The sequence below is a fragment of the Clytia hemisphaerica genome, unplaced genomic scaffold, assembly GCF_902728285.1.
Source record: "Clytia hemisphaerica strain Z4C2 unplaced genomic scaffold, Clytia hemisphaerica genome assembly, whole genome shotgun sequence".
NCBI classification, from domain to species: Eukaryota; Metazoa; Cnidaria; class Hydrozoa; order Leptothecata; family Clytiidae; genus Clytia; species Clytia hemisphaerica.
This window is the reverse complement of record NW_027104154.1, coordinates 804,472-831,081: the sequence shown is the minus strand read 5'-3', so window position 1 is coordinate 831,081 and position 26,610 is coordinate 804,472. Positions and strand designations below refer to the sequence as shown.

The 26,610-nt window shown below is 35.4% G+C and overlaps 2 protein-coding genes and 1 pseudogene across 2 annotated transcripts; 2 read left to right on the top strand and 1 right to left on the bottom strand.

Annotated features, from left to right (window-relative positions):
• Positions 1 to 1,670: 1,670 nt before the first annotated feature.
• On the top strand, positions 1,671 to 6,708 carry LOC136814071 (dentin sialophosphoprotein-like). Its single transcript, XM_067070570.1, has 7 exons — positions 1,671 to 1,694; positions 1,915 to 1,947; positions 4,252 to 4,347; positions 4,469 to 4,513; positions 4,930 to 4,995; positions 5,439 to 6,209; positions 6,664 to 6,708. Exons 1-7 carry the CDS (start codon positions 1,671 to 1,673, stop codon positions 6,706 to 6,708), a joined length of 1,080 nt encoding a protein of 359 aa, XP_066926671.1.
• Positions 6,709 to 7,073: 365 nt separating this feature from the next.
• Positions 7,074 to 7,827, top strand: LOC136814051 (uncharacterized; annotated as a pseudogene).
• Positions 7,828 to 13,781: 5,954 nt separating this feature from the next.
• Positions 13,782 to 19,048, bottom strand: LOC136814070 (uncharacterized). The gene is made up of 4 exons (XM_067070568.1): positions 17,482 to 19,048; positions 16,761 to 17,332; positions 15,007 to 16,492; positions 13,782 to 14,080 (listed from the first exon to the last, which is right to left on the bottom strand). The coding sequence occupies exons 1-4, from the start codon at positions 19,046 to 19,048 to the stop codon at positions 13,782 to 13,784; spliced, it is 3,924 nt and encodes a 1,307-aa protein (XP_066926669.1).
• Positions 19,049 to 26,610: the final 7,562 nt, after the last annotated feature.

The following is a 26,610-nucleotide window of genomic DNA, read 5'->3' as shown; positions in this document are numbered from 1 at the left end:
TAACATGTTTTTTTTAGATATACCGGTTTACTGGTGATTAAAGAGAAGGAAAAAAAAAAATATCCCATATTGTACGAGTAAAAGTGTGATAACTGGTTTATCGTCAACTTGAAAAATATAATGTGTCTTTTTCTTTTTCTATGTTTTGTTTTTTTCTCTTTCTCTTCTGTTTTGATGAAATCGACATCAAAACATTGGAAAATATAGAATCGAATGATCATTAAAAATATAAAAACAATGTTTTTGTAACTAGTGCGTGTATTGAAAGGAAAAATAATACAATTAAGAGCATAGAATTGTACAAAATCTAATCTCTCGCTGACCAGACCTCTAACGTTGACACGGTCTTGTATTTTTACGTGTAAAATATGAAATATGGCATTTATTGCTTCTCTCTTAGCCAATCAGATTGCTTATATTTTTCAAGTTGACGATAATGTAAAATATTGCAAACAATATCAAATATTTTTCTTATTGTACATGTCATAAATAATTGAAACAAAGTTACTTTAGACCTCTCAGGTGACTATTTGCTCTATGGCAACATAACATGCTTTTATTTCAATCAATATATCATGTTGTGACTTTGTTTATTCTATTTGACAGCTATGATGCCACAAGATCTAAAAGGCTTGGTAAATTTGTGAACCAGACTTATCAAAAGGCACGGAGCTGAGATACAACTACGGAGTTAACACTCTGATATGGAGAGTAAGAATTTAGCTATATCATTATTATTTTGCGTATGTGGATTAAATCTATAGTCTTAATACCTGCAGGTTGATAGAATAATGCAAAGTAACAATAATTTTCTTGCTTTCATTGTCTGATATTGAAAGCTTTGAAAATATTTATGATTATTCTAGAATCTCAAACATGAGTGTGTGCCTAATACTCAACAAAACAATGATTCAAGAAGATCTCAGGGCCATTATGTGAATGAATTATGTGAATGGCAAGTAGAATAGAAACAATAAACTAACTGAACCACCTCTATCAAATTTTTATTCATTTTTATTAACATCTCTTTAATCACCATAAAAGTATCTAGTTTTTCCAACCAGGACATATGATTTTGTGATTTTTATGATTTTACAATTTTTGGTCATGTTTTGTGAATATTTTGGTTGATATTCTCTCTCCCCTCCCCACCATTTATCCCAATCCCCCTTCTATTAGGTACCCAAGAGTAATAGGAACAAATAATTATTATTGTTAATCAACCTTTAGACAATTCTTGCCAAAAAATGAACCTATTGGCAACATTTTTGTTTGGGGGACAAAAACTGTCGCCCATTTGTTTTTACTTATGAATTCTAGGCAGATCTCAGTGATATGGAAAAAATTGTAAGATTAGGCACATTATAGTTAAGTTTCCCTATATGGCAAGATCTGTCCCAGTCTCGTGCATATTTTCAAATACTAGCCAAGTCCCTTAGATAAAGGCCTGGTGACTAATTTTATGTTAATATGGAATTTTAACAGCAGTTTTTCGAATAACTGATTACTCCCACAAGAAAGCGACAAAAGAGGACTATATTTGGAATCGTAACATAATTACTATTAATTTTGTATAGGCGTAACACATCATAGCGTTTATAATGATTATAAAAGTTACCCTTAGACAACACTTAATTATCAAAAAAACGTTTAGGCGACAGTAAAACATAATGTATGTGATAACTCCTGATAGGGTAAAAATTAGCCAATGAGGAGCTGTGAATGAATAAATTAGCATAATTACAAATTCAATTATTTTTAGTAGTCTAAACCCCCTGAAAGTAGATTTCGCCCTAAGCATGGTAAAAGGTAGTGTCTACTGAGAGTTGATTAATAAGAATAACAACTCTCTTCTCCTATTATCCAGTTACAAATTTCCTACATGTTATTTCAATTTTTTTTTCATAATTTTAGGATTCTGACAAGCCTAGCAAATACTATCTTGAGGTAAATTCATTATTTTATTCTTTTGATTAATTAAATGTTGAAATTTAGCTCATTCTTGTGTTTGGATAGAAAACAAAAAATAGCAAATCCAGAAAAAAACTAGCAACCCCAAGACAAAAATAGGCAAATTCAAATTAGCTCCGCAAAATATGAATATTTCAGACCCTCGTAGCGTAAAAATAAGTTCCATTAAGGTAGATATAGATTATTTTTAAGCTTCACTTTTTACAAAGGTTTTATTTTTTGTTTTTTTAGGGAAACAGCTTGTTTGACAAGAAAGGTTATGAGAGTTACGTACTCTCGGGTACTTAATAGCCGTCCCCCACGCTAATTAATTTTTCGAAAATTTTCCACCCAGGACATTCTTATTCCAACCCCCCCGCTTATTAATTTTTGGGAAAATGTTTTTGAAAGTTCCCTTTTTTGTCCTAATTCAGCTGTATTAGCCTCCTTTTCAAAAATTTTCCACCCAGGACATTTTCATTCCAACCCTTCCCCCGCTTATTAAGTTTTTGAGATTTTTTCCAACCTCCCCGCTTATTCCAACCCCCCCGGCTATTAGGTACCCGAGAGTAGTTAGTTATGTAGATAGTTACCATCATCTAGATAGTTGCAACATCTAAATAAGATTAAATCTTTAGAGGAAAACAATTGCAAGTATTTATGAGTGATTTATTTTTTAAATTTTACACGTATTTCATTACACAAGTTAGCAGTCTGATTTTTTGTGAGGATCTTGAAATAGCTAAATTACATAAAATTATCCAATTTAAGTTTTAGTTTTTAAGTTTCCATTTATTTCTTAGATGTGAAGAGAACACCATTTCTATTGGTAAGATTTGTTGTTATGTTTTATAAAAAACTCTGAGTACTTCTATATGTAGATTTTTGTATTACCCAGTCTGTAACAAAACATATTTGTTAATAACTTAGAATGCACTGAGATGATACTGTGTTCGTATTTTCCTCATGAGAACCCAAGAAAATCTCCTTTTTGGACCTACCCTAAGGTAGTCCTTTAAATTAACCCTTGTCCGTCCGTCCGTCCGTTCGTCTGTTGCCAGCTTTTCTCGGGATCGGCTCATTAGTTTTTTCTAATTTTTTGCACAATGATGCAAAATGGCAATGCCCAAAATGTGACGGAGCCCGATTTTCGAAAAAAAATTATTTCCGGCCGAAAATGCCGGAAATATGCCGGAAAACCCGGTTTTTTGGCATTTTCTCAAGATTTCATCATTAGTTTTTTCTGATTTTTTGCACAAAGATGCGTATTAGCAATGCCCATAACTTGGCCGAGTCCGATTTTTGAGAAAAAATTTTTTCCGGTCGAAAATGCCGGAAATATGCCGGAAATCGCCATTTTTGCAGATTTTCATCGGACTTTTTCCTTTTATTTCGTTGTTTTTCCACACAAAAACATTATTGATAGCAATGCCCACCATGAAGCATGGTTCAATCGTCAATAGAACTGAGTTTTGAAGCCGGAACTTTCTAAAAATCGCCGGTGCAGCCCATTTCCGCCGGAAAAACGGTATTTCTTGATTTTCTCGAGCTGTACTTTATATTTTTTTATGAAATTTTGCACACTGATGCAAAATGATAATACCTAAAATGTGACGGAGCCTGATTTTGGAAAAAAAAATTTTCCGGCCGAAAATGCCGGAAATATGCCGGAAAAACAGGTTTTTTGGCATTTTCTCGAGATTTTATCATTAGTTATTTCTGATTTTTTGCTCAAAGATGCGTATTAACAATGCCCAAAACATGGCCGAGTCCGATTTTTGAGAAAAATTTTTTTCCGGCCGAAAATACCGGAAATATGCCGGAAAAACTGTTTATTTGGCATTTTCTTGAGATTTTATCATTAGTTTTTTCTGATTTTTTGCTCAAAGATGCCTAATAACAATGCCCAAAACATGGCCGAGTCCGATTTTCGAGAAAAAGATTTTTCCGGCCGAAAATGCCGGAAATATGCCGGAAATCGCCGTTTTTGCAGATTTGAATTGGGCTTTTTCCGTACATTTCTTTGTTTTTTCACTTAAAAAAATTATTGATAACAATGCCACCATCAAGCATGATTCAATTGTCAATAAAACTTTTGCAATTTTGCAACCAGAACTTTCTATTTCTTTTTTCCCTAAACCCCTCCCCCCATCAACAATCAATGATGACATTTAATGCATTTTCGCTAAGCGCTATATTTTCTTAATGATTGCTTTTCTCCTTATTGCTATCTAAGTTTCATCATCAGGTAGGTCCATTCAGCATGTTGCTTGTTTAATTTCATTTTTTGTTTTTCTCTAGTCATCTCCTGTATCATTTCTCAAACAAATTGGGAGATCCGAATCATTGAACAATCCAGATCTTAACAAATCATTTGAAGTTCCCCTTGATGACCAGGTTAGACATTTCTGAATTGTATTTAAAAACTGGTATTATCCAATGATGATTTCATCTAAGGTACTCAGTTCATTTAGTCTGCTATGTTGTCCTCTGATCAATTGTAATTGTTTTATTTTAGAAAGCACAAGATGCCGATATTGACTTCATCAAATCATCTAATTCGGTGAGTGTGAATTATAGATAGTTTCTAGAGGGTTCAAGACCGACATGGGTAGGAAGACTCCTCTCCCTTAGATAGTAAACCCCTTGCAAAAAGCAATAAAAATTTTGAGACCTATCTCCAATTACAATAATTGGAATTTGAAATGTATTAGAACTTTTGAATTTATTATGTGTTAAGTGAGAAAAATGGAGATTGCTATAATACCAACTCGCCATTTGAAATTAAGTAATAACAGCTTGATCTTGCAAGAAGGGTTCAGTCTCTTGTGCTTTACTGACTGGTTCATCAATAGCTATTTCAAGCAAGTTATCAATTACCTCACATTTGAAAATATGCAAACAATATCCTCTCAAAGCAGGAAAGGAACTGGTTCTTAAGTAAGGGAGTAATTAAAAATACTGTGTATTTTTATACAGAATAGTGCTGATCAAATTGTTGTGAATTCTGATGATAATGAAGAAGATAATGATGGAGACATTGTTGTAAGAGAAAATTTATTATGAGAGTGAACATGATTTTATCTCAATGCTTTTAAAACCCTGCCTGATGTTTAGTGGGATCAATGTTTATGGTTTATCAAGCTTTTAGCAGGTATTACTTTTTGCAGTTTTTAGGGAAAACAAAGAAAACGAGGTGCAAGTTTATGTGTCTTCAAACACTAAAGTCGAGTTAGCACCCTAAGTCCAAACTTATTACTCTAAAATCAAGTTAGCACGCTAAGTGTAAATATTGCGTTTTGAGCCCATTTAGCTGGCTAATTATATATATTTTGTACAAGGCCCTAACAAGCCACCCTAGTAGCTTTTTGTTCTCATCAAATTTTAATTTTACAGTGGTATACCTTTACTAATAAATCACCTATATTCTTTAACATCCGGTGGATATCACCTCGAACCTTCAGCTGATTGGCACATCAAACAATCAGGTAATTGGTACATCGAACCCCAAGGAGATTGACACATCAAACACTATGACAGTTGACATATCAAGCTTACAGGCAGACAATAAATCAAACAGTAAAGCAGATGATACTTCAAATATTCAGGCAAATGATAAATCAAACGCTACAACAGACAACACATCAAACCCTCTGGCAGATGGCACATCAAACCCTCTGTCAGACGACACATCAAACGCTACAACAGATGACACATCAAACTCTCAGGCAGATGACACATCAAACCCTCCGGCAGATGACACATCAAACTTTCTGGCAGACGACACATCAAACCCTCCGGTAGACGACACATCGAACGCTACAACAGATGACACATGGAACCCTCAGTCATATGAAACATCAAACCATCAGGCAGATTACAAAGCAAGCCATCAGGCAGAAGATGATACATCAAACCCTCAGGCAAACGACAAATCAAACGCTACAACAGGTGACACATCAAACCATCAGGCAGATGACACATCAAACCATCAGGCAGATGACAAATCAAGACATCAGGCAGAAGATGATACATCAAACCCTTATCTAAACGACAAATCAAACGCTACAACAGATGGCACATGGAACACTCAGTCAGATGACACATCAAACCATCAGGCAGATGACAAATCAAGCCATCAGGCAGAAGATGATACATCAAACCCTCATCCAAACGGCAAATCAAACGCTACAACAGATGACACATCAAACTTTGATTGGTTTGAAGACATCAATGAGAATAATGTCAATACCATTTTTGTAAGTTAAAAAACATATTCTGAATGCAATGGGTAAAGGTTTTTTTCAAATTCTTACATTTCTCCCGGATACTGTGATTGATGAAACAAAGCCTTAAAGGAATTGGTTTTAGTTAAATTATTTATGTGAACTAATTTTGCTGATTAGAGGTACATTTTGCCGAATTAACACCCACTTATATGATCAATTTTTTATGGTATATGTGTGTTATTAAAATAGAATCACACATAGTCCATGACAAAAAATCGAGCAAAATGCTCATTTGAAAAATAATAAATCAGCTAACCAATTGCCACCCAAAGACGCAGCATTTCAGGTAATGTGGATTGCTGATGTCCATACTCAGCCCTTTTCCTCCTGCTACCCCCAGAATGTAAGTCTGAAGCCATTTTTTCCTATTAATATGTAGCAATCTTAGATTTCATATAAATTTAATTTCAATAATCTTTTTAAGGCAAAATCAGAGTTTGAATTGAGAAGAGCTGAAAACATGAAGTGAAACATGGAGATGAAGATGGGCTTTGGATTGATAGCGGTATAATTCTAGCTTGAAATTTCGTTACTATTGAAATGTCGAATTGTTGAAAATATTGAAATAAAATATCGGTTAAAGTTTTGGCAAATCTCGTGTCATTTGCAATAAATTCAATATATAATTCTAATTTGGTGTTTCATTTTAGCAAAAATCGGACTCGGAGAAGATGGAAAATGAGCTTGGTCTTGTGGCACAGGTATAGTCTGTCTGTCTGTCTGTCTATCTTTCTCAATTGTAGCGGAATCGAGCGGAATCGACGATCGAACCAGTCGAACTAAATCGAACGCAATCTACCGATTGAAATTCGATTGTCGAACCCAATTCGATATGGAGACATGATACCGTTATTTGGAAGACCAGTTCCAGAGTTCAGCATGATCTCATATAAAGTTTTGAATCATATCTATGATAATTTCAACGGGTTACTCACTGGTTTCGGTCACCCATGGATGTCCCCTGCTTCTTTGGAAAACTATGCCCAAGTTGTGCATGATAAAGGAGGAGCATTAGACTTTTGCTGGGGGTTTATCGATGGCACAGTGAGACCTATTTGTCGCCCTGGGCGTAATCAAAGGATCCTGTATAATGGCCACAAACGTTTCCACTCTTTCAAATTTCAAAGTGTTGTTACTCCAAACGGATTAATTGCAAATCTTTTTGGTCCAGTCGAGGGTAAAAGACATGACTCTGCCATGCAGGCTCAGTCAGGACTTTTGAATCAACTACAACAACATTCACACAAACCAAATGGTGATATATTATGTATATATGGGGATCCAGCTTACCCTTTAAGACCCCACCTCCAAGCTCCATTCAGAGCACCTGGTTTAACCCCAGATCAAACACAATTCAACAAAAGTATGAGTAAAGTCAGAGTGACTGTTGAATGGTTATTTAAAGAAATTATCAACTATTTCAAGTTTATGGACTTTATGGAAAAATCTGAAGGTTCGTTTAAGTGCAGTTGGTAAAATGTATATTGTTTGTGCTTTCTTGCAAAACTGCAGAACATGTTTGTATGGAAATCAAGTTTCTCAATTCTTTGATTGTGATCCTCCAAATATCGAAACTTACTTGACATGATGAAAAGGAAAAACTGTTTATATTTCTAAATCTTGTATGAAAATTTGTTAAGAAAGATTTTTCTCTCGTATTATCTTTGTCTTCTTTTTTTCAGTTAAGACGAAAAATAACCTACCATAAGTAATATTAACAAGTTTAAAAAAGTTGCATATTACATTTATAAATAACAAAATGTATGATTAACAAAATATAAATACCAGTATAAATAGATCTATACAAAAAAATAACTCAAAACTCAACTTTTATGTGCAAAATTTCCAAAAAAGAGAATTTTTCGAGACTATAAAACTGAGTTACAGTACTCGTATTTGTCAATGGCTAAATGCTTTTAAAAGATGAGAAAGATATATACCAAGAATATTTTTCTAAGTAGGAGAAAAACACCTCTAATATTTATAACAAAAGAAGCAAAAACAAAACAAATCTCAAAATAACAGCTTTCCAAACAGTTCAAAACAACTCAACAAATGTTTCTAAATTATCAACTAGTTCTTATTTTGATTTGAATTTTGCATTTGCATCAACAAATTCAACATAGTTTGATTTTGTTCTTGCTGTTGTAACATCATTCTTTGCAAATTTTCCTCTCGTAACTGTGCAATGTTCAGTTCTCTTTCTTTTAGCTCCTTGTCTGATTCCATTTTTTCTCGTAAGTATGCTATTGTATCGTTTCCAGATCTTCTTCTACGTTTTCCATTTTCCTTATCTGTACTTCCTTCGTCACCCTTTCTTTTTTCGGACTCTCTGAATGTTTCCATGCATTGTTGCCTCATATCTGCTGCTGTCTGCCGTTCCTTTTCTTCTGACACCTTTTTGCTACTATCGGTAAGCTCAATATCTTTAAATTTTTGCACAATTTCTTCGAGGGCTTTTTCGAGGTCTGTTGGTTCATCAGGAGAAATCCCAGTTGCCTTTTCTTCAGCAGCAATTTTCTGTTTGAAATTACGTTCAAGAACTGCATATCTTTCACGAACACCACGATGAGATACAGAAAACTTTGGATTATCGTGACTATTAAGAGATTCTGTTATGAGTTTCCAGGCTTCACCTCGTTCACCTCTGTTCCACTTTTATAGTTAAAAGGTTCATAAGTAAGGATTTCACGACATAGAATTTCCTCATGCATTTTGGTCCATATCATTGCAGGTCTGGAAAAAGAAAACACTGCAATAAGTAATACTGTAGATACACACATGTGAAATGTTATTTGAACCAAAGAATAAAGATAAAAATGTCCATAGAGCAAAAAAATTATCATTATATAGCCAAACAAACCAACAAGTTGAGGATAGGACTCAAGATGAGATGAAAAAGCATTCAAATTTCAGTGCAAACAAAATCAAAAACAGCCCATGATTCAAGAAAATACTAAAAGCTAATAAGAAATGCACTTACTTTCTTTTATTTGGTTGTTGTTGTGGTTGTTCATGTTGATCCATGATATTTGTGAGTTTATATTTCAAGATATTTTGAGAACCACACAGAGAACGAGTTTGTTTTGATTTCACGTTTCAGATATCGAGGCAGAGGACTTCGTGCAGGGAATCACCCATTTTGCGCATGCGCATTTGTGAATTTTTAGAAGAATACCGCCAGGGAACCACCACCGCCGCCCTTGCTTAAGGTCACTAATACACCACACCAAGCAGTTCCTCACGCATGTCTTTCACTCCGGAGTCAACAGATTATGTTGTTTCGTCAAGAAGTGGTGGTCGTTTTCTTCAACAAACCAAAGATCAAAAAAGTACACGTGAGAAGATTGATGAACTTTCTTTGGAGTTGGTTAGAATGCGTGGGGTGATGGAGCAACAGGCAAAGGACATCAACACAATAATGACCATATTGAAAGAAACTACCAACCGCCAACCACCAATGCCAGTTCTTCATCACGATGAGGTCGAAAATGAACTGGAAAATATTGAAAGAGTAATTGAGGATACCAGACCAAACCTTTTCTTGACTGGTGGTTACATGGAGGGACTCTTGGGGAATGGTACAAATGGCACAATTAACAATTCAAAGTCAGAGGTTTCAACTGAAGAAACAGAGGCAATTGCCAAATCAGCCATCGAAATGATGAAGAGTAAATTCAGCCCGCAAGAACTCAAATACGGGAACATCAAAGGCACCAGCAGGATGAAGAAACTAAATGAGGCAACAACGAGGAATATTTATTGTTCCATTCGAGAAAAATTCAACCTCCGCCCTGATTTTGTGTTCCTGGGACCCATTGAAACTAGAATTGGGATAAAATTGAATGCCCATAGGAAGAATATCAAATTAATAACACCGGAAATTCCAAGTCAAAGCGCCAGCTCTTAAATCATATGGTGACTCAGTGATTGATCCATTCTCTTAAATTATTCATCAGATTTTATTCACTACATATATTAAAAATAAACTAGCCGGTACCCGGCGTCGCACGCCGGTAAAGATGTTGCTGAGCGCACTAAAAGTCCTTTGGATGGTGAAGATGGCCTAATACTAAAAGTACGATTTGTTTTTGTTTTATTCTCCTGTCAAGTCTACCTAGAGTTTATATAGGCCGCTTTGGGTAATGTCGTCGGACTGTCTTAAATGACAGTCAACCTGTCCCAAGCCAGAATAAAAACAGAGGGGCTCAGAGAAGATCGCGACCTACACATTCAACATTTTTGAAGTCAAAACATTGCAATTTTTCGGGTCATTAGAATCTAGTTTCAAAAAGCACTCATTCTGATATCAAATCGAACAACTAAATTACATAAGTAACGCGTGTTCTTTTGTTTTGGTTTGAAATTAAAATATTTTGTAAAGTCAGCATTTTTGGAATTGCAATTCAGACATCGAAGGTATTATCGGTAAAAAACTTGTTGAATATTTTTACCAAATGGTTATAGAGTACTTTGAACATTTTTTCGTAATTTTTTTGTTGTTGTTTTTTATTTGTCTGCAGAGCCTTAATTTCTCTGAAAACCTGAAAGTTACTCAATACCTTCTTGGAAAATATTCTTTGGCAAAAAATGACGAAATTTTATACCGACAAATTTCTACCGATAAGGTATTCTGGATTCAAACACAGTACGAAAATTGAGCAGTTTACGTTCTTGCCAAAATTAAATTATTGGGAATTTTCCCAAAATAAGCTCTAAAGTTCGTCCAAATTGTTCTAAATGAGGCAAAATGTACCAGACTTCGCCTGTCATTCGCCAAAATTAGTTCTCAAAGTTAAATATTTAGACCATTCGCTTAATAAGTCCCTTTAAAGTGTATTCTATGTAGCTCGCATCAATGATTGGGCAGGTTACATGTCAGAAAGATGAAATATTGTTATCAGTAAGTAATTAAATCTTCTATCTATATCAAAGTTTTAGCTGTAAAAATACATTTAAATAAAAATAAATAAAAATTTACAATTTAAAAAATTACAAAATAAATACATTGTCTTGTTGATAATTTTCAGTTTTATTTAAGACTAAGAATAAAATTTTGATGAATAAAATTTCTTGAATAACACCTATAGGCCGGTGTTCACTTTCGTGCGGAGTAGTAGGGGGAATTTTGTTCGATTTTTTGGAATCGCTTGACTGTTTTGTTAGAAGCACTTGTTAATTTTTTTTCGGACACTTTGGTGTAATTTTCGGACAAATATGACGGTCTCAGGCAAAAATCATAGGGTTAAAAATTAATGAAAATTTTAGCTCGAAAAAACGGAGACCTGTTGTATATTTTTGGAAAGCTCTCAAAAAATTAGGATTAGAGATATATTGCAAGTATAGGTGATTTCAGTACCTAACTCGAGATATTGAGCTTCAAAAAGCGCAAAAACTGGACAAAATAGCTGTTTCTGGCTGAAGAACACGGTTTTCAAGGGTTAATATCTTGAGTTAGGTACAGAAATCACCTATACTTGCAATATATCTCTAATCTTAATTTTTTGAGACCTTTCCAAAAATATACGACAGGTCTCCGTTTTTTCGAGCTAAAATTTTCATTAATTTTTAACCCTATGATTTTTGCCTGAGACCGTCATATTTGTCCAAAAATCACACCAAAGTGTCCGAAAAAAAAATGGAAACATAGTAAGTAATTTCGATTTCCCTACCCCTCAGCTTTCCAAAAATGTATAACAAGTGCTTCTAACAAAACAGTCGAGCGATTTTACAAAATGCCCTCTACTAGAGCGCGTCAAAGATTTTTTCTTAACCGTTTTTGCGTGAAGAAAAGATTACGTAATAAAAAAGTTCTGCGCGAACAAAATAACGTCAATGATTCAATAGTTTTAGCCTTGGTCTTTATTGTGACCAGCTCTCTACAGAAGAAATGAGAATAGAAAAAGTGGATGCAATAATTGATTTTAAAAATCAGCAAACGGGAATGAAAGGGAATGAGTTGAATTGAGCGAAAAAATTTGGGTAGGTGAGACAGGTGAGTAATTAGCGAGCTTATGTATCTGAGATAAATCGAGGGGGGCGGTATAAAGCAAAGCTGACATAGGACCGAAATCACCGTCCACTTTGCTCGACGACGGTAAAAACACCAAGATACCGTCATCTGTTTAGGTGAGCAAAGGCGATATAGAGCCGTACATCAACTATCGACTTTGTTTTGTATTGATTTCACTTACCGTCGCCCTCGATATCCTCGGATACATAAACTAGGTAATTACTCAATAAGAGAAGAGTAAGGCACGATACAGTAACGCAACGCTGTTGGTCATTTAAAAAGGGTATAAAAATTGATTTAACATAAAAAATAGTCCAAAAAATCCCAAAAAGGGATTCCCACGGTACAAACAATCGAACAAAACGCAACAGACAACAAACAACCAAAGAAACTTTATTTTCTGTCCTTAATCTTCGTGTACGACGAATACCTTGAAGACGCCGAACTGGATGCCGATGAGGAGGATCGAGATTGTGATCGTGAATAGTATGCGCTCACTAAAGGAGAAAGATTGAATACAATTTTATTGTTGTTTATATGATCAGAAGATACTGTAAAAGCTAATGAAAAGTAAATGCCAGCAAGAAATGACTTTTTTGTTTGAACTATTTCATCAATTTGTCCAGTAGAATCAGCTCAAAAAAGCCTGAAAAAAATAGTAACTATGTGGCTGAAATTTGGCACAGAAGTCCATTAGGGTGTCATGTCACAAAAGGTGTCACGAGTCACATTGGGAAACAAAAATATGAAAATCTCATTACCACTCTCCATTCTTTTCTGGGATTTTATTAACTCTTTCAATTCTTCCCTGGATTTTGCTACATTGCCAAGTACCAATCGTGCTGTAATAAGAAAACAAAAATAGTCTTAAAAAGAAAATAATAGGGCAGTAAATTTATGTTGTAAATAAGTTCTTGTGTACCAAAGTCCATTACTTTGGGTTTTTTAATGTTATAAAATTTGCCAAGAATTGTAAAGTGAACTAAAGCACAATAGAGATTCAAGATGCTTGTGTACCAAAATGAATCAAGGTGACAAAGATCAAATCTAAAATAACAGAATGCAAATGTCCTACTTACTATGGCCATCAATTTCGTTAATGACCGGACCACCGTCAGTTTGGGTCGAGGAGCACTTCAATATAGGGGCCAGTTTTGCAGTTTGAGTCTCTTGATCTTTCATGAAAAATCTTGTATCGGTGGTTGTAATAACATTTCCCATTTTTGTTTTATGAAAAAATTCTGAATTATTACTGAAAAAAGAAAATAATAGGTAAAACAAAACTGTACCAGTCGAATCAGTATGTAGTAAGTGAACAAACAAATACAATTGGAGTTAAGGTTTGAAAATTACCAGGGTTTAATCTCAGTTTTATTGCAAATCATCATTAATCAAGCCCTGGAATAAGAAATCGCCATTGGTTGTGCTAATTGCAAAGGGATGGACATGAATTCAGTTTTTAAAAGTGGGATGATGAAACATGCAAAACGAAATTCTTTAATACTGCTTGCCTCATAAAACATCGAGGTTCAGTCGCAGATGAATTCCAAAAACAAACCATTTGAAGTGGTTTGTCTCCCATATGGAATGGGGATCTCATTGAAGGTTCTCCAGTCAAACTTGGGTAGTGATGGAACTTGTTGACATACTCTTGAGCAGGTTGGTAAATGCAATTGCCATAAACAAACCATATTAAATGGTTTGTCTCCAATATAGAATGGGGATCTCAAGTTAGGTTGGTGCAAAGCTGTCTTCTTTCCAAACATTGACATCTCGATGACAGTGGCAAGTGATTGAATGTAAGGCAGTAACAAAGCAAGTTTCATCTCTTCATAAGAATTGTTTAACCGTTAATGTCATCAAAATTGTATTTGCACAAACAATGGCAATTTCTTATCAATACCCTGCCCAACCCAATCAAAAATAATGTGAAAGACAACATTAAGAAAAGCTACTATAGATACTAAATTATATACAGAAACACAATCCCATTATAGAAAAACTCAACAAACGATTGAAATGAAAAAATCATTAGCCAATCAAATTTTCTTTGTTCAAGTAGTTATTATTCCGTTTACATCCTAAGTAGCTCATGAAAAATAAAGTAGGAGGTAAAATAAAATCAAAGAATCTGAGGGTATACAACATTTTTTGTATAGCATTTGCGTCGAGCATACCCTTGTTGGAATGAATTACAAATTTGAACTTTAACACAGTTGAATGCACGTGTGCGAGAAAAAGCAACATACAGTTGTCCATGTGAGAAACATGGTCGACGCAAAAATATACCAACTTTTTCATAAGTTTGCCCCTGGCTTTTATTGATTGTAAGATAGCCGTAGTGAAAACTGGACCCTTTTCAGTTGAAATGGTAAATTTGTGTCGTTGGGACAAAATGTGATCCTGGGAATCAAAGTTCTTTGACCAGCAAAAAAACCAGTAAGAATTTCTGCATCAATGAGATTGTCTTGTAAATTACAGACCTTGAGACGCGTTCCATTACAAAGACCATCTTTCAGGGACAAATTACGAAGTAACATTACCACAGACCCCACTTTAAGATTTAACTTGTGTCTAGGCATTCCACTTGGGGTAATTGAGTTTAGAAACTCTTGAGGATAAAGATCAACTTCCTCCTGTGTACCAGCAACCACCGAATCAAAACTGAAATAAGTACAGACATCCCCCGTCTGACGTTGCAAAAGGCTTTTTCATTTGTTGGAGTTAAAATCACCCGTTTTGTTAGGTCCTCACCATCTGCAAAATTTCCGAAGATTTGTTGAATCAGATCAGAGTCTTTTGGGAGCACACATTGTTCTGGAATTTCGATGCACCCTAGATATGGTTCATGAGCTTTCATTGGCAAAGCACCCTCACCCAATCGCAAAAGAAAGTTGGAAAATTCTTGCTCCCCGATACCTGTCCGCATGTTTTGATTCAAATGAAATACTTGTGCTAGAGGCCAAAGAGGACTTCTTTTCAAGCAACTTTCAATAACCTGGGCTGGACTTCCTCTTTTTACAACCGGAAGGGTTTGTCGAAAGTCGCCACCTAACAAAACAACTTTTCCAGCAAATGGTACGCCACTGTTACAAATATCCCTCAACATTCTATCTACAGCTTCAAGAGCATGTTTGGGGATCATTGATGCTTCATCGAAGATAAAAATATCTTGATTCCTCAAAAACTCTGCATGGGTACTATTGGGTTTCACACTACCTGTAGAACCATCATTAACAGGTACCGTCAACTTGAAAAGAATGTGGCACGTCTTCCCCCCATCAAGAAGTGTTGCAGCAATACCTGTCCAGGAGGAGGTGGAAACAGTGAAAGATTGAGCTCTGGCCTCCTTTATAATGTAGTTGTAGGTGTACGTTTTACCGCAACCACCAGGACCATCAATAAAAAATAGCTTAGCCCAGTTGAAATCATAATTTGAAAGAGCGTTAATGACAGCATCAGCTATAGTGGTTTGAGCCTCATTCAAGGATGGCCTAACACGGTCGGCTTCCACTCGATTAGCAGCAGCATTTGGTTGTTCCTGAACAATCTCTACATCAAAATCAGGCAGATTAAAATCTTGTAAAGACTTTCCAAATTGATGGAGCATGTTTGCAATGTTAGATAAAGTCATTTGCTCAGCTTGCAATTCACTATGGTGACATAAGAAGTCTTGTATCATGTGCTCCTTAAAACTCTCCCATAGCTCTGCTGGGTTATTTGGCTCACCATGAATGAGGATGGTGCAAAACGTTCTTCGAATTTTGACTGGTGTGGCAACATGAACTACTTCATTCAAAGTCTCAACCCAGATATTATCATCAGCTAAAAGACCCCTTGCTAAACATGCCTCTCTGAAAGTTGAATAGATTACCCCGTCAAAAGTTGTCAAGTATTCAAAGGATGTAGCACCTGGAACGTGTAACAACAAAACTCTTAGAAAATATCTTTCACCTTCACGTATACTTGCATTATACATCCGACTGATTACTGTTCCATGGCCTAGCTCTCTTACTTTCCACTTGTTACCATTTCTAGATTTGATAAAGACGTAGTCATAGGTAATGTCAGGATATAGAATTTGCCTGGCAGTAGGATCATTTTGGTTCAGCAAAAACCAAGCAGTCAACATAGTCTCATTATTGCCAGCTCTATCAGCTGCATTTTCTTCTTCACCTTCCCTAAAATAAACACGCTGAAAGTTTGGTAAATGTACCGCCAACCCGATAACAGTATGAATCTGAGTGTGCATAGGAAAAGTGAATAAACGCCAACATGCTTCTGGAGCAGAAACATACCGTGCATCAAGAAAAGTTATGATCTCATCATGATCTATTCTCTCTGCAATCTCAATATGGGCTGTGTCATGGCCTTTGTAGATGTATTTGTAAAGATATTTGACAGCTTTAATGGAAACACAGGCTTCCAAGTTAATGTGATCATTATATTTTTTGCACAAATAAGGACAATGGCACGACCCATCTATTATCAAGATCAAGATTCCTTACCCTAACAGTACGGCCATTGTCAGGTCTATGATAAGAAGGATAGCCATCCACATTCATAACCGTTTCATCGTTAAAAGATTTTGGAAAACCTTTTGAGCAACTACCATCAATCATACACGGGCTACGGTCATTCAAAACACCGCATGGTCCATGAATCATGTTGGACTTGATGATCTCGTAAAGCTCAGGTTCAGTTTCTGGATCAGGGAGCTGTGCACAAATCAAGCGGTCAATATCATCTGCATTTCTCAACTTAAATTCAGCTGCAAAATGAATCAAAATATGTGCAGGGGGAAGACCACGTTTTTGGAACTCAATCACATCAACACGGGCAACAACCATTCCAAGAATACCATCCTCCATTATTTCCTTTTTCATGGCAAATAACTTCATGCGAAACACACGAGTAAGTAGATCAGGCCTGTCGTGCGCTTTCTGATTGGGAAGTAAGTTCTCAGTTACCTCACGCCATCTAGGATTACACGTGAAAGTCAAGAAGGCATCTGGCTTTCCATGCTTAGAAACTACAGCCATTGCATCCAAGTAAAGCTGGTGCATGGCTCTGGGAGACCCTGAAAAGGTTGAAGGCAAAACAATAACATGACCCGCATTGAAGTTTCTTTGTTCTGTAGCATTTTCAAGATGGTCAACTAAACCTTGATAACATTCGGCTCTTAATTGTTTGTGTAAGCATCCACCAAAAATTGCTGAAATAGCCTACCTGACAAATGGAGTGCAGAGAACCCCCTTCGGATAGCTAACCGATAAACATAATGCTCAAGTTGTGTCACATGATTCCTGGTCCTTGTTGCCCTCTCAGCTACGTGAGGCATATTCATATCCCAGCCCAGATCACCCCTTGGGAAAAGTAATGGATAGATATATGGATCAACTACGCTAGATGTTGATGGTATACTTTGCAAATGATGGTTTCGTGGATAGACAACAATATTCCTACCAGCTGGTGGAGCACCATCTTCTCCTGTGAAGATGGCAGCCACCTCTTCATGCAAAGGCGCATTGCCACGCCTTTGATCGTGCCCCTCTCTCATTACCATGGTTATCCTAGAAACTGGACGGTTTTCAGCTATAGCACGATTTTGTTCCACTTGTTCAACCTGTTTCATGTGCTTTAAAGAAGCGGCATAAGGATTTACCGTTCCAAGAACATCCTGGATTAAAGCCATAGTGGCCCTATTACAATCAACTGCAGATGGATTCTGCATTCTCAAATCTAAAGCTTGTGCAGCTTTAACGATGTACAATTGAGCATATTGTGGTTGTTCTTCGTTAGGAAAAAGAGTACCGTAGCGATGACAAATTTGTCCACAAATTCTAAATGTTGCAGGACCAATACCTGGAGGAGGTCTTAAGTTGGCAGAAAAAGACCCAAAAGCAAAAGAGTTATTGTATATACGAATTTTTTTTCGAAACTCCTTGGCCTCATTGGAATCATCAGTGAAAAGATGTTGAAATTGAGGTGGAAAAGGTTCTAATTGAGGCAGGGAAACTTTTCCTTTCGAGCAACACTTGAATTCGTCTTCTTTTTCAAATTTCAAGGCCCCACAAAACTCACAAACATGGTTAAGAGCTCCTAAATAGTGTTCATCAGGAAGGGGGTTACCAATGTGAGCTAAATTCAAGCGCCTTGGTCTGCGCTGTCGGGCATTATTGCCTCTACGCCTACGTGCAATTTGTACCTCGTTTTCGTTTTCACGAATATTTCTAATTCGCTCTACATTTGCTTGCCTCCTTTGACGTGCTCGCTCAATATTTTCATTTGCACGCCTATTCCTTAGATTTTGAGCATCAGCATTCCTTCGCCTATGACCTTGCACTTCATTTTCGTTTGCACGGCTATCCCTAGCTCGCTCTAATTCAAGTCGTCTGCACTGCTGAGTCTGCTGCTCATACTCGTCTGCACGTCTGTCCCTAGCTCGCTCTAAAGCAAGTTGTCTGCGCTGCTGAGTCTGCTGCTCATTCTTGTTAGCACGCATATTCCTAGCCCGCTCTAACTCACGTTGTCTACGCTGCTGAGTCTGCTGCTCATTCTCATTAGCACGCCTATTCCTAGCCTGCTCTAAATCACGTTGTCTGCGCTGTTGAGTCTGCTGCTCATTTTCATTAGCACGCCTATCTCTCATTATTTGAGCCTGCCTTGCTCTTCTCTGTTGAGCCTGAGGAGTTTCCATTGCCCTTCTCCTACGCACATTTTCAGCAGCAGGTCTTCTACCCCTCTCAGCAGGCCCCTCGTCATCAATCAGGACATTTTGATTATCTTGGCTCATTTCTTGGGGTGAGGATTTTTCCTAATCTGGTCCTGCACTGTCATGAGCTACATAGGATATAAAAACAAATAATAACATACTTTGAACAAAGCTCGAAGAAAAATGTAATTTTGTTCTGGTATGCCAGTGATTCGTTTCGCCAAAACCATTCCAAATACTCTTTTTTTAAGCCAAAAGAAAAGTCAATTCGTCAATCCAGCTCTAGCTCCAGCAAAATCCAGTCGAAAGTGAAGAAATAAAATTCCATAAAAAAAATCCGTAAAGTTGTGACGAGTGTTGCGTTGTTCAGCATCTTGGTGCATTCGGCCAGCAAAACGCGTTGGAGTAAAATCCAAAATGACCCCTGTCATGTTTTTTAGTTTTCTTAAGAACCAATGAAAACATTTTTCCAAGTGGCGGGTGCTCAACTAATGCGTAAGAATATTGAAAAGATTTGATTTTCAAGAAGTATTAACCCCGGATTTATAAAACGGCGCGAATATCGTTAAACAAATTTGTGGAGCAAGAACTAAAAGTTATCTTTTGGAAGAACAAAAACATTGCGTGCGAAAACGAAAGTATAACAGACAAACATACAAAACGACATACAGACTACGGCTTAATATATAGATTCTCATGGATCAACGCAAAACACCATATGCTTAAGTTCTGAGGCTATTTCTTAGGAATTTTTTATCAATAATTTACTGATCATTGTAACCTCATTATTTTTTTAAACCTATTTCTTAGGAATTCTTCAAAAAGTTGTGTTTGGTTTCGTTGTCTGCATTTTGCGGTGTTACTTAGCAAAATATGAACTTTTAAGACGATGTTTTGAATTCATTGTGACAAGGATTCAGAGAATTTAACACAATGCCACAGATTTGAAAAAGATTTTTTCAAAATTGTACAATAAAAATACGAGTTAGTCAGTTGGTCGGTAAAAATTTTGTCGAAAAAATTCAAAATTATTTTTTAAACCTAATGTTTTCTATATTCAATCAGTTTGACCTTTCGCAAGATCCAAAACGTCAGCTCTTAAATTATATGGCGACTCAAATCATTCAGAATTTTACTCACATTCAGTACAGCTATTAACAATAAATTCTCGTGGATCAACCCACATCACCATATGATTGTAACCTTAGTTTTCTTCATTCAATCAGATTGACTTTTTGCAATATCTAAAACAAAATAATTATCAAAAATCATGTCATCATCATTAATGACGTTGTCAATAAATTTGTACAATTAATTCTTATGGATCAACCCTCAGCCGATTTTGTCGGCTGACACAAAAATCAACGTCATTTTCAGAATCAATCTTGAATGAATTTCAGTATCAAACTTCATTATTTTATTGATTTTAATTATTTCCAGCGCTGATGGACTTTTAAAACAAATGGAACAAAAAGATTCTTCTTTTATAAGGCAGCAATATAATAAAATTTTTTGAGTCGGCAGGTTTTGAATAGGGTGAAGGCAATTCAACATTTTTTTAAAGTCCAGCCTAACAGTCAAAAAAGGAACAGCCCTGTGAATTCAGGTTGGCATTTGGCATTATCGACCTGAAATGACTAAAACCGACCTAGATTCTTCATTTCTGCCAATCTACTAAACTGGATTCACTGGACTGAAAGAACGAGAAAATTAAGCCATATTGTACAAAAATTTGTAAAATTCATTAGTTTTAGAGTTGTATAATTTAAAACTTTTCCCCTTAAACTGAGTAAAAAGATTCATCATTGTTTTTATCTCAGTCAAATCATGTGTAGTCTCTATTCTGACTTTCAAGATCAAAAATTTTCTTATTTTACAAGGCAAAAACATAAAATCTTTAAGAACGTAGAACGTAGAATACTTTTTTAATCAAACAGCTGGGGTTTTACTAATCATGTTATGTTTCCCGTTAAAGGAACTGTACTATACTATAAAGGGCCCTTCTGGATGTGGTGTCAGGGTGGCCTAACCGTAGGTATTGCTACCTATCTCAAAGGAAAAGTCGACTCGTAAAAATCCAAATCTCAAAAAAATAAATTATTAACCCATCCATAATCAAAGAGCCACATTAAGTGGGAAAAAGGATTCTAAATTAGATAAGAAACTATTTGTGTTTGGTATGGAAAAATAGCTTTGTCGACTTCAAAGGAATCCAAATTTTTATGGTTTAAAACAAACTCAAATCATACAAAGGTAAAAATCATCTGATCTGGGTTTCCTAGTACTGTCTTTTAATAAACTTTCATCAGTCAACAGAAAAACCAATACAAACTTACTTTAAAGGTCAACTCCAGATAAGCCCAGGCTAACTCCAGATAGGAAAAATTTTAAAGAAGGAACCAGCGCAAGTTTGAAACTTCCAAACCAGGTGCGATTAGTACTAGTAATCGTATGTTTTGGAGTGCAATTAACGATTAATCACGAGTAACAAAGGAGAAAATAGTAATTTGCACGAGTCCGAAGGACGAGTGCAAATTACGGTATTTTCTCCTTTGTTACGAGTGATTAATCGTTAATTGCACGACAAAACATACGATTCCGAGGTAATCGTCAGTAAATAGTTTTGAAAAAGAATCTTTTTCTAACTTTTATATTTTTGTAAACATTCGAAAACCTCCTTTTTTTCTTTTGTTTAAAAAGAAAACATTGCAGTGTAATTTTTCTTTGTTTTCAATTAAAAGAAGCTATTGTAACGTAAAATTTATTTGTTTTTTATTATATAGTTAAAAAAAGTCTCTGACACAGGACTTGGGAGAGAAAAAAATAAGGGGACAAAAGTGTCCCCCCGCCGAAGAGTGCAAAAAGTGGTAATAGTGCAATTAACGATTAATCGCACTCCTCTAAACCAATCAGATTCGAGTAATTTTGCACGGCTGACGATTATTATTAAAATACCGAACAAGTTCTTTATAGGATGGTTCTCATTATTTTTCTTCGGCAATTTATTACAATTATACAATTTCGGCTACCGTAAACCGGTTTGAACCCGTGTTGAAACCGGTGGCGCTCGCTTCTTCCACCGGTGTTCCATGGTTTGTTATGGTGTCAGTGACGCGAAAATTCAACCAGTTAGCACCGGTGGAAGCACCGGTTGGAAGAAGCAAAACAGCAGTGTAAACCGGTAGGTAGTTAAATGAACACCAGTAGGTATTCTGTGTGTTGGAAATCGCGTGGCATGACACATATGTGTATATTACATTTCCATTTAGCTCTCCTTTGATAATATATATGGAATCATTTCGATATAGAAAACCAACTTTGTTAATACAACACGTCAAATGATTTTGTGCGGTTTCAGGCGGTTTGTGTAACCATCTTGCCCACAGCTGTAAGAAAATAACAGTCAAAATTTAGCCTTATTGTACTAACTATGAAGGGTTTATTGGTTAACTTATATTTTAATAAATTCCATAATGTAAGGTTTAGAAATGAATTGGGGCAATTTCTTTCATGTCTTTCTGGAAAGTTATACGTAAGAAGATTTGTTAAACGTGTTAAAAGATTGATAAAATTAACAAAATAACCAATTGCGATATATACCTTAAGCTGCATCACATTGAATGAAGCAATCTGTAAAGCAAAAAAAAAAATATAATTACACTATATCCCTTACTTATAACCTCATCCTCCCAAATCCTTCTAATTATTATGTACTCACCATTCTTAGCATTGCCTAAATCATCTCGTTGGCTTTTACTAACACGGCTCTAAATAGTAAGAGAAAGTCTAACTTTATGATGTATATGAGGGCATAACATCTGTGGAATATCAAAAGCCAATGTACTCCAGAATAACTGGTGCATCTGGATTGATTACAGAAATGTTGCCTATTTTTGGGCTTTAAAAAACAAAAACCAACTACTCAAGTGAGTTACGGCATGTCCAAGGTAAAAGTGAACCAGTTCCACTCACTTTCAAAATGTCAAACAAAGCTGGAAAGAAGCGCCATATGATGTAGTTCAACGTGATAGGTGTTAGAAAAATTTAACTTGAGGCTAAAAGAAGTTATAGCCCAAAAACGTGTATTATGACGTCATAAACATTACATAACATTACGTCATAAAACTAAAAATTTGAATATCTCGTGAACTAATAGTCTTATAAACGTCAAATTTTGACCACAAATAGATATTGATGTAAGAAAATTTCTGAGTTAAAATCATTTTTTATAGCCAAAAATCGAAAATGGCTTAAAAATGCTGACGTCATCATTTTTCAGGAGATTTTGAAAATTTTACTTCTAGAGAATTACAATATATTTGTTCTGTCAAAATTTCATATTGATATCATTAATAGTTTATGAGTTATTTAAATTTTAAGTTTTGTGACGTAATGTTACGTAATGTTTATGACGTCATAATACAGGTTTTTGGGCTATAACTTCTTATAGCCTCAAGTTAAATTTTTCTAACACCCATCACGTTGATCTACATCATATGGCGCTTCTTTCCAGCTATGTTTGAAAATTTGAAAGTGAGTGGAACTGGTTCACTTTTACCTTGGACATGCCGTAACTCACTTGAGTATCAAATATTCATTCATGCTCACCATTTTCGAACTAATCGCGACCTCTGTAGCCATCTCAGAAGCAACCATAGGAGCAAGCTCAGGAGCTACCACAGGAGCAAGCTCAGGAGCTACCACAGGAGCAAGCTCAGGAGCTACCACAGGAGCAATATCTGGTGCATCTCTGGAGCAGCGTAGAAGCCTTCTGAAGTGAAGTCTTTAGTATGGTACAATTTCCGCATCATAGTAGCAGAGACAACGATGGATTATTGATTCAAGGTTTCCAAATATATTCTCACGATGCAACAGTGTTCATTGGATCTCTGCTCGATGTAATACGCGAAGTCATAATGTATCCCTACTACGATGATCAATTTATCTGTATAGATGTCAATCGGTGTCATTTCAATTTCGGTTTTCTAGTTTTGCCTTAAGTTTTTATACGTCTTATGTAAACAAGATGATGCTCTCGTTTTATTTGCTTAAGGTTTTACGTATAACAAATCAGAATAATTATTTGAGCATATCAATCTAAAAATTTTCAGAGAATCAGACACATATCTTTCACTAAGATCTTAGACTAAGCCTTAAGGCTAATTTGATTGTTGGTCTTACGGACCAGCACTTAAAGCACAAAATAAAATTTGCCGAATTTCGGGAAGATTGCTTCAAAGCTAATTTTCGCAATACAAGACCTATACATACATTCATGTGCAAAAGTTGCAAAAAAACGTCGATTAATGTTCTGATTGGTTGCACATATAGACTTTTTTTCTCAAAATTTTATAAGTATGAGGTGATCTTTGCGTGTCTCACCTAATCATTTTCAATAGCCAATATTTTAATATTTTATTATTTTTTATTAATTTTTGGTAGCAAGTCAAGTTTTTCAGAATTATTTTGTTCCATTATTCGAGAAGTACTTTCAGCGCTTGAGTTAAAATAAGTAATTGCGTGAGAATAGGTGTTGAAGTGAAAATGGGTTTCAATAGAGAGGGAAAAAGTAGTAAACAATAGCTTAACAGATGTGCTATTCACTGTCTCCCCTACGTTGTGACTTTTCAAACACGGGGGTAGAGTTTTCTTGCTAAGGATTTCACAAATGAGTAAATCTATTGTTTAGGTGAATTTTATTATAAGAAGGTTTTTAATCTAAAGACACCTTTAATTCTTATAAGGCGTGAAAAGCTAGTACAATATATTAAAACTATCTTTATAAAGAGTTTATAAACGAAACGAAAGTGTTTTTAAATTATCAGAATAAGGTAGTAAAAATAGAGCTTCATCTCCAGCAAGGACCTTTAATACATGCTTTCTTTTTTAAAAGAATACACTTTATAAGAATGTTCTTGATGAACGTTAAGAATATGAAATGAAATTTTGATACTCAAGCTAAGAATGCCATTTTTAGAGCATTTTCAATTATAAATTGTCAATTACCCCCAAGTAAGGCTCCCTTCTTTCATAAAATGTCATTTTATTCTTGAGACGTAAGTACTAAATGCTAAATCAAGTCTGAAATAGGATCCTAACCTAAAATGCTGTAGGATATTTTATAAGTATTATATTTTATAACGGATTTACACCATTCTTATAAAAAAGCGTGTGCCTTGGCTCCAGCTAAATGTTGTGGAAATTACGGCATGGGTTTTACCTTTAAACGAGCCTAAGTTCCCGGCTAAACGTTGTCGAAATTACGGCAAAGTGAAAATAGGTTTTATCTTTTAACGAGCCTAAGTTCCCTGTTAAACGTTGTCAAAATTACGGCGCAGTGAAAATAGGTTTTCATTTCAATGAGCCAAAGTACTGCTTAATAACATCCTAATTCAGTCATCTTATACTCCAAAAACCTATATTCACTTTTCCTAATTCAGTCATCTTATACTCCAAAAAATGCTTATAAAAACAATAACCTATATTCACTTTTCCTAATTCAGTCATCTTATACTCCAAAAAATGCTTTTAAAAAAGAAAACCTATATTCACTTTTCCTAATTTAGTCATCTAATACTTCAAGTAATGCTTGTAACAACGAAAACCTATATTCACTTTTCCTAATTCAGTCATCTTATACTTCAAATAATGCTTGTAAAAACGAAAACCTATATTCACTTTTCCTAATTCAGTCATCTTTTATTTTCCATTGCACCATTACTTGGTGCATAATAAGATAATAACGAAGAATACCCTTTTAATAATTGTTCAAATAAAGAAAAATCAAACAAAAACAAGTTACATAAACACGCTCGTGAAATTATGTTTGACCCCGTAAAGAGAATTTTATGAAATAAAAGATGATCTTCGAAAACTCATACTCACGCAGAATAACTCCCCTCACGCAGACCTATTTTCACATCAGCGCTATAAGTACTGGTGCATTATTCATTTTTTTTGTCCATACCGATCCAAATTGTTTCGTGTTTTGCTATCACTTACTTCTATTTACCGTGTGATAACGAAACATTTTCATGTGGACACTTTCAATTGTTTGAAATTTATGTGAAATTCCTGCTCAATTTTCCATTTCATCTACATACTGATCCATCCACCCATGCAGTTTTATCCTAACACGGTAATTTTGTTGCAATTTTATTTTATTGCGATACTTATAGCATGGGTATTTTTCTCGACTTGCCGACCCTCTTTATAATTGAAACCTGCTTTATACGATATGTACAACAAAGTCAAACTGAAACTAATATCTTGGAAAGGAACTGTCCCAGTTTTATGGACAATACTCCTATACTTTATGAAAGGGGTAATGGTTTCCGGTTGAAACCCATCTGTCACTGAACTCTTCTATTTCCCTAGGGGTTTTACGGAACTCGTTTTCGACTCTAAGAAAGAGATTAAGCAAAATATAAAAACCAATTGGTTCTTCTTGTTTGATGAAATTTTCCTAATTCTTAGGTAAGAAGTGCTTTTTGTATACGAATTCAAACTCCACAATAAAAATAACCACATTAAACCACAGTTTACCTGACGATGTGAAAAACCAGAATTCAAACTAATATCTTAATTAGGTCGGCTGCGATATAAGACGTATGATGATCTAGTTTGTACTTTTCAATTAGCAT